The sequence below is a fragment of the Polypterus senegalus genome, chromosome 1 (assembly GCF_016835505.1).
Source record: "Polypterus senegalus isolate Bchr_013 chromosome 1, ASM1683550v1, whole genome shotgun sequence".
Lineage (NCBI taxonomy): Eukaryota > Metazoa > Chordata > Cladistia > Polypteriformes > Polypteridae > Polypterus > Polypterus senegalus.
The window spans coordinates 127340847-127351600 of NC_053154.1; the positions used below are offsets into that span (position 1 = coordinate 127340847).

Here is a 10754-nt window from a genome sequence, read left to right on the forward strand (position 1 = left end):
GTTTTGTTTCCCTTCAAATCTTCTGGGGAGAGATTTATTTCTGAATTAAAAAAAATGATTATACAATAAATACATTCCTTTTTAAAAGAAATGTACTTTTTGCATAAAAACTTCTACCAATGTCTTGTAAAAAGAGATGATTGTGAAAAAAGTCAGCTTCAGAGTACATCAGCTTTATACTACTTAAATGAAAACTTGTGCATCATACACTTTGCAAAATACAAAGTTTTTACATTTTTTTCAGATTACGCATATTAAAAAAACATACTAGTTAAAATGTTTAGTGCTGATTAGACCCAAAGAAAAGAACACCTTATGAGCTCACCAGAAAATGAGTTGAGCCTAGTGACTGTATAAGATAAAGTGATGTTATTCATCTTTTAATTTTATTATTTATCTAAACAGGTAAAAAGTAAAACCCCCTTCCTAATTTCTAGTGTAATAGCCCGGTAGAAAATCCCCCTTCATGTGAAGAGCATCATCTGTACTACGAAATGCTTCTTTTCTGTAAGCTATCAAACAGCAAATATTAAAATGTAACATGTTTGTTTTATATAATATATTTAATGGAATCATTTAAAATAGTAAGCTCTGTATGTAATACACAATAAAAATGATAACGATGATCTAATAACAGGAGAGCATTTTCTAATCTCATGTTTTCCTTTAAAAAGTTGCCAAGCAGTACAACGATAATGTACACAATTGTAATTATTAATCAATTATTACATTTATATAGCACTTTTCTTGTTACTCAGTTTGAAACATTTTAATGTTACCTTTTATGTTAACAAATTGTTAAGTTATAATCATACAGTACATTTTGTCAATATAATTTTCATTATAATTGCAAAGTACACTATGTCTCTCTTGAAAAGTGATTAAAGATAATTACTATTATTCAGTTTATTTTCCCAAGACAGAGTGACAAATAGTACTCTTGAGGTTTAGAGAGTTAAACATCAATCAATATATCCTCCTACTCAACCATTTTAACTCATGTGAGATTCAGTTTTGTATATAAGCTGAAAACATGTTTTCTTCCCATGAAATAGAAAATGATTTTCTTGAGGTTGCTATTGGCTGGCCTTTTCATACAGTCAGTGGAATCGGTGTGTAAACATCTAGGAAAACCAGAACTCCCACTCTTTTTGAAAGAAGGAGATATAATTATTGGCGGACTGTTTTCTTTTCATGGTAGCTTTGTTGGCAGTAATCCTACTTTTGAAAGCAGGCCAGAGCCTTTAAAATGTAAAAGGTTAGTAAAATATGATATCCTCATTATTATAGCACTTTATTGTACTTTAATTTTTAATCATCAGTATATATATTACATTTCAAACATCATTGGTTGCTGTAAAGGCTGTCTCTCTCATTTTAGTTTTTACACTGTAGATAAGCCTACATAAGTCAAACAAGTTTACAAAAGGTTTACTATGCTTTTCTCAGAATAAATTACATGTGTCTATAGCAAGAATTACTTATAAAGGTAATGTTTTCCTATTTTTTGACAAATATCTTGTTTGTACGTGTACTGTGTTAAATTATATCAAAGTAAATAATGCAAATTTTACGTATTGTGTGTTGTTTTGCTTCTTTTTCCTTAGCCTAAATTATAGAGAATTTCAGTTTGCACAAACCATGATGTTTACCATAGAAGAAATTAACAACAGTACAGAAATTCTTCCGGGCATTTCACTGGGCTATAAGATTTATGATGCGTGTGCAAATATACCTCGGTCAATAAAAGCTGTGCTTGATTTGGTGAATGGGCAAGACAATGAATTTAATTCAGATATGTCTTGCACCAAACAATCTTCTGTGCTTTCAGTAATAGGACAGACCTCATCTTCTCCAATGATTGGAATGGCAACAACTATAGGACCATTGCAGGTTCCAGTGGTAAGAAAGACTTTTTACATTTTGTCTTGTTTCTTTTCATCAATACTTTTTTAATACATAGAATTACTTTTTGTACTGTGAACAGGCATATCTTTTTAATTGTCTCATGAATTCATACATAACACACTCCTGACAGTGATGAATATTTTCAGTTTATCCATCCATTGTTAAAGACATTTAATCCACCAGGATCATGCAGGGTGTTCAGTGCCTATTGGGTGCTAGTCCTAAACTGGGCACTGGCCCACTGCATGGCACAAATGGGAGCAATTTATTATCATCAATTAACTTATCTGAGAAAAAACAGAATACCTGGAGAAAACACGACACAGATACAGGGAACGTGATATGTAAATATTTACATACGAAAACATTTTAAATATATTTAAATTATCCTTTATTTCCTCCACTTCAACAGATAAGTCACCTTGCCAGCTGTGCATGTCTCAGCAATAGAAAAGAATTCCCATCATTCTTTCGGACAGTCCCAAGTGATTATTATCAAAGCAGAGCCTTGGTACAACTGGTCAAGCATTTTCGTTGGACATGGGTTGGCGCAATTAGAAGTGACGATGACTATGGCAATTCTGGAATGTCCACTTTTGTTCACACTGCACTACAAGAGGGAATTTGCATTGAATATTCGGAGTCATTTTCTAGAACAGATCCAAAAGAAAAAATCCTTAAAGTTATTGAAGTCATAAAGCAGTCCACTGCAAAAGTTATTGTAGCTTTTATGGCACAGGGAGAAATGGCAATTTTGATGCGGGAATTACTGCTTCAGAATATTACAGGTTTAGAATGGGTGGGAAGTGAATCTTGGATTACAGCTAGAAACCTTGCCACTGACAATGGATTTAAAGTGCTTGGTGGAGCAATTGGATTTGCCATTGTTAGTGCTGTAATACCAGGTTTGAGGGAATTTCTATTACAAATTCACCCATCTGATAAACCTGACAATATGTTTGTGAAGGAGTTTTGGGAGACTGTATTTGGGTGTTCTCTTACAGCACAGATTGGTGCTGACATAAAAAATCCATGCACAGGAAATGAGAGTCTAAAAGAAATAAATAATCCATATACTGATGTGTCAGAGCTGAGAATTTCAAATAATGTATATAAAGCTGTTTATGCTGTAGCACATTCACTGCAAAATCTTGTGTGTGAAGACAGAAATAACCCTATTTCAATTAAAAAATGTTGGAATCAAATAAACCTTGAGCCATGGCAGGTAAGAAACAACAATTAACTTTACTTTTTAGGTGTGGTCACGTATAATGTGATAAGCACCTTTTGCTGTTTTAATGTTTGTCTGTCTTTCTGTGTGCATATAACAATTCGGCACCCACTTACACCTACTTTGGTATAAATCTGGCCTACATGTTCTTCAAAGAAATTTTTCAGGAATGTTTAGTTGTCACTGAGAAATCTCAAACTAAAAATCATTGTCAAATTTTCAAACTTTCCGATCTTAAAATAAACAGTGTGACTTCAGCTTCTATATTTTGCATATTTTCCTGTTTCATTCGTCCAAACGGGCCGCTCCCAATGGCAAAATAGGTCCGCAATGCAAATTTCTTAAATGCCTGGAGAAGTGTATTCGAACCATTGCTATAGTAGCTCACTTCACTGGCTGCTTGAGGTAATTTAACCATGAAAGTAAAAAAGAAAAAACAATGTAAGTGGAAAGTATTTCTGAAAACGTCGCTCTGGGAGCATAGAGTGAACAGATATGTTGTCAGTTTTTAGGTTACACTAAAAACAAGCTCACAGTTGTGTTAACTGCACTGTATTTCTCTGTCATTACCACATATCGGCAATTGTTCAAATCAGTGGTTTTACCTTGAGACTTCAGAGATTTTATTTCTCCATGGTATATGTTATGCTTAAAAAGTTTCAGCCAACAACTAAGGTCATCAATAAAAGCCATTTTTGTATTACTCGATTTGGGCTTTGCTGTGTATGAAAGCTATTGAGCCACTACATGTCGATTTGGGATATGTGTTTAACTATATAAAACTATAAAGTGCTGTTTTTATATATTATTTAAAGAAAATAACATTGCATACAACCACGTCAAACTTATATAACATAGTGAACACACGGGCACAAGCTAAAACTAGAAAAACAAAAATGAAAAGAAAAAATATTTCATAAGGTTAGATAAAGGAAAGCAACATAACAGAATTCATCCCCCACCTGTACAAAGTACTACTAGAAACATGTATGTAATGCTGTCTACTAATACATGTAATTGCATTCTATTATTTCTGTTATTTTTGTAGTTGACTCCTTGTTAGAAAAATATTTCATACACAAAAATGTGATAACTGACTGTCTAACAACATAACTAAAACAATTTAAAAATGCACCAGCTTCAAATCAGTTAACTGAGTCTGCAAACATACTTGAATGTTAAACCATGCTTACATTTTTTAAGTTGTCTAAAATTATTGACAAAATGGCAAACATTCCCCTAGTGATTCTACACTGTTGTGTGTGTTTTTGCGCACTTTGTAATTCAGAATGTACATATCTATGATATACAGAGCACATGATAGCAGACTTAACACTTTTTTATTTTGATTCTGTTTCCTTAATTATCTACATTCTGTTGCCTATTTTGAATGCATTTCCCTGTTTCCTCCTTTAGCTCTGCATAAATGTCTATATGTTACCTATTTTAATAGCACTCTAGTGCAGCTGGTGTTATTGCTACTTCACATTGCATGTGTTTCTTCAACTATCCTAAAATGCGCACATTTTGTTAATTAGTAACTTAAGTCTGCCCCACTTTGAGAATGATAATCTCTGTACTTGTACACTGTAATGAGTAGGAGTCCATTTTAATAGTGTGTTTCTGTGCTTTGATGCTATCAGGACAGCTTTCTACGTCCAAGAATAAAATATTATTAGTTAATACTTGACTAATTTGACAGCCTTTCAATTACATATAGCAATTCCTAAATACACTTTTAGTGCGCTGGGGTTTCATTTAAAAAACATTTTGTGGGTTCGAGCATGAAAGTATGCAAATATCAAAAAACAGGAAAATGCCTATGCCAAAAAAAAAAAAAAGATTTATAAAACCTAGTGTATGCTCATTTCTTCTCAAGTAACCTTTATAAATTACAATCATCTTATACTGTAAATGTGCATACGCAAACACATCTCAAACTCCTCCTGGTTGCTACCCTAAAGCAAATACACAAGGACAATGCTAATAAATTTCATACATAGGCAATCATGATGATGCAAAACTTCATTGGCTGGTAGAGCAGCCTACTCCCTGATGCATCGAGACTCCATGACCTACATTCAAGATTTCAGACTGCACTCTTCACCTGACCATTCAAGATCATATGCAGCATTATAGTGCATCTTCTCTGCATTTTGGGGCTTAGGGGAAAATGTAAGGGGTCAGTATCTGAGCCACTATTACCTGGCCCATGTAATGACATGATTACTGTTACAATGAAGAATACAGGCCAAGTAAAAAAACTGAAGTTTCAGCCAGATACCTTACCCACATGCCAGTCACCATGTAAAGTACCATTACATCTGCCAAAGCTACTTTGGCTCAAAATAATTGAATCACAGGGTAATTTTGGTCCAGACCTTTGTCAGTCTATTCTTGGCATCACAGATGTGTTAATGGAATATAAGTGCTTTTGGTTAACATTCTCGCTAAATGCCTGTTGTAAACTGCTCAGATTATGTTAGGAGAACAGGACACTGTTACAAATTGCCTTTTTATGTTAACAAAAACATGTTATGCTTTATGAAAGTACACCCACACCATATAAAAACTGGACGTAGTGCTTTGCTGGTTGGTTTAATGACTTCCAGACTAGTGGGATGGGCACAGTGTGGTGGAAGGGGAGCTTGGCTGAAATATTCCTGACCTGTTGGCCAATTTCCTGAGAAGTGACAAAAGGTAGTCTGTATAAACTGACGAAAACCCCCAAAAAGTTCTTCATTGCAAGTACTTTGGCCCTCTTAAAAAGGCATTAAAATACAGTCCGTACATCATAATTATCACAATCTAATAGCATTTCCCTTTAGTAAAACCTACCTGTACCTGTAAAAAATGTATGTACATTAAATATTTATGTGCCTTCCATAGGTACTTCAGTATCTGAAAGGCGTCAACTTCACAACCAAAATAGGAGAAAGGGTATTCTTTGATGAAAATGGAGACCCAACTGCAAGATATGAGTTAGTAAATTGGCAGCTTAATAAAAATGGAGTGACTGAATTTGTTGTAGTTGGATATTACGATGCATCTTATCCAGTGGGACAGCAATTTAAAATGAATAACATCAATATCATTTGGACAGACAATCAACATCAAGTAAGCTTCTCTAGTGCTAATATTTTACTAAAGTCCTTTGGCAGCTGCTCATTTTCTGTTTCTGTGGTAATTGAAATTGAAAGTCATTATTGCAGTGTGTGTTATTAAGGAAGTATACATTTTTTTATATGCCTGTAATCACATGGTGGTGCAGGGGTTAGCACTCCTGCTCCAAATCCAGCTGCTCTGTGAGGACTTGGCATGCTCTTCTTAGATCCTGTATTTTTACATAAAAATGTCTGCAAGAATGTGAACTTGGCACCGTGAAATCCTTCTCCCCACATGTACATATCTCTCTAATGTGCCAGCTGAAAGTAAATTGCTGCTATACACATAACAGTGCTTATATTTAATAGAAATACTACTTTTTAAGTATCCTTAATGCGTGCTTTTAAAACACATTAGTTTGTTGGTGCCACATTATAAAGATAACATTTTAATATAAATTTTTAATCATGTAAAATGTTGCAAACTTAACATAACATCTTTTGGCTGCTCCTCTTAGGGGTCCTCTGCACATTGCTCTGTTACACCATTACCTTGCATGTCTTCTACAGCAAATAAACATTTTTCATACTATTTAACCGATTTAACTTCAAATGTATTAATATAATCCTTATCTGTTGTGTTTATTATATAATCGCTCATATTTTAAATGACTTGTTAGATATGGGTTCGTGTGAGTTTTGCAGTACTAATTGTACAGTATGGCTTTTGTGTTCTGTAGCTGTGTTATTATTAGAAAAAATACTAGTTGAATAATTAGAACCAGGTAATGTTTACGCCATAACAAAAACACTTACCTAAAGCCAAACAATGTGTTATTTATTTGGCATTGTTTCAATAAACTACCATTGATGGTATTTATTTCTACTGAGGTGGTTGTCTAATAGCGAAACTATGGAACCAAAATCTGTCATTTCACACAATAGAAGGAAGGAGTGTGTGCAGAAAACAGAAAAGTGATGACTGAACAACTGAAGCACTGCTGTATGTAATCTACCAATTTGTCGTATAGTTTACTCACCTAGTTTTTGCTTTTAACGTTCTCAGAGTTTAATGTTTTTTTTTTTATCAAATTGACATTTGGCTCAGAACAGAACAAAAGGGAAGAAGCCATTTCCTCCATTAACCATTTAATTTCATACAAGATGTATACAATGCATTCCTTATACACTCGTAATTAAACCGACGTGTTTATCTTTTTCAATAGAAAAGTCAAGGAAATCGATGCATCCGTTCATTTCTTTTTCCATTGTGAATTGGATTACAGGAATACTGAGTTGATATATGTGAAGAATTCATTCAGCTGGCTACTTTTTAATATGATGAGTGTCTCGTCGGTGTAGCTTATCTATCAATTTCCTAGACATTTTGTATTGAAAGAGGTAACCACGCCGGTTTAATTATGAGTGTTTATCTCAAGGATTGTTATGCAGAGAAAATACTGCACTTTCCAGTAGCCACCCTTCACCACATAAATGGAGTTGTGTTAGGACTTTGTCCAAAAGGATTAACCTCCATTGTAACACAAAAAAGAATGAAATACATTATCTTTTTGTCTGTTCATATCGAACGGCGACCCCAAGACATTTATTAAACAATGCCTATATAGGAGATGCTGCTGCAAACCTCAGCAAACAGTCAACTCCAACTCAGTTCCCCACCGCACTTACCACATCCTTCTTTATCATTGTGGTATGTTAGAAAATACAGCACGCATCCTGTCCAGATCTGGGATCAAGATAGAGCACAAACCGGGAAACACTTTATGGACTGTCCTTTTCAACGACAAAAGCAAAAAGTCGACAACAGAAAAAAGAAGTGCAGTTTAAAGCATCACATGCAGTACATGCCCAGCGGTATACATGGTATAAATATTTAAAAGACTTGCAGCATGTATACAGGAACATCGCAGTGCTGTCAGAAGAAAAGACCCACAGTCTCTGATTTACACACATACAAGTTCCACAAGACACATGTTTAACTGGGACACTTTCCATCCATCCATTATCCAACCCGCTATATCCTAACTACAGGGTCACCGGGGTCTGCTGGAGTCAGTCCCAGCCAACACAGGGTGCAAGTCAGGAAACAAACCCTGGGCAGGGCGCCAGCCCACCACAGGGCGACTGGGACAGTTTGAAAGTAAAAATTCAGTCCAATACTGAATGCTAGAGAGCTGGTGGATTCGTGGCTCTCTAATGAAAACCACATTTACAGACACTTGGACTAAAACCTAGCAGATGCAGGCTTAAAAAAGAAGAACATCCAAATAATAAAAAAGACTTTATGACCAACACCTTCCGAACCACATCTTACTTTACCTAAATCCGTTTTTTATTAGATTGTCAGTAAATAGATCTAATGACAAAGAGTGCAATGCTGGAAACATAACACATATTCATAAACATATATTATATATGTTCATATGTATTATATATGTGTGCTTTTAAATAACATTTTGGAAATTTACTGAGAAGAATTTGGAAAATTGCTTGGGAAAATGGATGCAGCGCAAGATTTTCATAATACGAATGACATCCAAATGTGGACAGACAGTCGACAATTGTGTACTAAATGGATATCACACTATATAGTTTACTAAAGAATATTGCATATGGTTCTTCGTGTAGCTGGCATGGTGCTTATCTTTTATTTCCTGTATTTGAAGAAGTGGGAGAGTTAGTGGTGTTAACCATTTCCAATTTCAAATTCAATGAAATGCTATGAAGGAGATTACTTTGACTCATTTGAATTTACATATACTCTGGTGGAATATATAGGAATAAGACTATTGTAGATAACTCAAAAATATATGGATATAAAGAAGGAATGTGGGTATTTAGTTGTAGTTGTATAAATTCAATATAAAGCAGAGTGTGCATTTGTGATTCTGCTAACTAGGAATAGATACACATAAAAATGACTAACTTTCTCTTCTAGGTACCTACATCAGTTTGCAGTACAAGTTGTCTTCCAGGTACTCGTAAGGCTGTTCAGAAAGGCAAACCCATATGTTGTTTTGATTGCCTTCCATGTGCTGAAGGGGAAGTCAGCACCAAAACAGGTTAAGTATAAACAAGACTCGAGAGAAAAAATATGTAAGAAAATTCCAAGTAAAGAAATTATCTTATTTATAGAATTCCAAAACAACTACTGTCATAATTTAGAATACATAATCGAAAGTTAATATACTGTATAGTTCATACTTTGTAGGAAGGAAACTGGAGTCATAAATATGTAAATTCCATACGGAAGGTAGCTTGGGAATTACACTTAGATGCTAGGAGGTATCAGGCAGTAGTGCTAGCCAGTTCACCACCATGTAATCTACAAATGCAAATGCGCAAATTATTGAGAACGCATATACTGTAACCATGTTATTTTTATTATAGATTCCACCGACTGCATCAGATGTCCTTTGGATTACTGGTCAAATATTAAAAAGGATCAATGTATATTAAAGAATATTGAATTTCTTTCATACGGAGAAATTTTAGGAATGACGCTTGTGACATTTTCGCTGATTGGAGCAGCTGTAAGTGTGTCAGTTGCAGTGATTTTCTTCTCCTACAGAGATACTCCAATCGTTAAAGCCAATAATTCTGAGCTGAGCTTTCTTCTCCTGTTTTCTCTGACTCTGTGTTTTCTTTGCTCCCTCACTTTCATTGGTGTGCCCTCTGACTGGTCCTGCATGTTACGACACACAGCTTTCGGAATCACTTTTGTTCTGTGCATTTCTTGCATTCTGGGTAAAACAGTAGTAGTGCTAGTGGCCTTCCGTGCTGCTCTACCCGGGAATAATATGATGAAATGGTTTGGGCCAACTCAGCAGAGGATAAGTGTGTGTTGTTTTACGCTCATACAGGTCATGATATGCAGTGTGTGGTTAATATTATCCCCTCCTTTTCCCAGTAAAAATATGCAATCATACAAAGAGAAAATTATTCTAGAATGTGACCTTGGATCTAAAATTGCATTTTACACTGTGTTGGGATATATAGGACTTCTCTCTGCTATGTGTTTCTTGTTATCTTTCCTGGCTCGCAAGTTACCTGATAACTTTAATGAAGCTAAATATATCACTTTCAGCATGCTGATATTTTGTGCTGTCTGGATTACTTTCATTCCTGCTTATATTAGCTCACCTGGAAAATATACTGTAGCTGTTGAAATATTTGCAATTTTGGCTTCTAGTTTTGGTTTGCTTTTGTGCATCTTTGCTCCAAAATGCTATGTTATACTGTTTAAACCCAACAAAAACACCAAAAAGCATCTGATGGGCAAAAACTAAATAGATAAAAAGCATTTGGTTCTTGCAATATTACTCTGTATTAAGAATTGCTTTGTGTAGTTTATTTAATACAATAAAAGAAAAATAAATACAAACATAACATATATGTTTTATTTGTGTTTAAGAGCCTAATTAGTTGTTGTTGATATAATACATTATCGACCAAAGAGAAACAACAATATAGAGGCTTTCTCTTCAAAA

The 10754-nt window shown here is 34.6% G+C and overlaps 1 protein-coding gene across 1 annotated transcript; it reads left to right on the top strand.

Moving 5' to 3' along the window:
- Positions 1–1046: 1046 nt before the first annotated feature.
- Positions 1047–10553, top strand: LOC120518446 (extracellular calcium-sensing receptor-like). The gene is made up of 6 exons (XM_039741238.1): positions 1047–1258; positions 1608–1902; positions 2321–3133; positions 6029–6256; positions 9203–9326; positions 9655–10553. The coding sequence occupies exons 1-6, from the start codon at positions 1059–1061 to the stop codon at positions 10551–10553; spliced, it is 2559 nt and encodes an 852-aa protein (XP_039597172.1). The 5' UTR covers positions 1047–1058.
- The last annotated feature ends 201 nt before the right edge of the window (positions 10554–10754 follow it).

Coding starts and splice junctions, on each gene's coding strand:
- LOC120518446 (XM_039741238.1), top strand. CDS start 1,059: ATGATTTTCTTGAGGTTGCTATTGGCTGGCCTTTTCATACAGTCAGTG. Junction 3,134..6,028: donor TAAACCTTGAGCCATGGCAG/GTAAGAAACAAC, acceptor TGCCTTCCATAG/GTACTTCAGTATCTGAAAGG. Junction 6,257..9,202: donor GGACAGACAATCAACATCAA/GTAAGCTTCTCT, acceptor TTTCTCTTCTAG/GTACCTACATCAGTTTGCAG.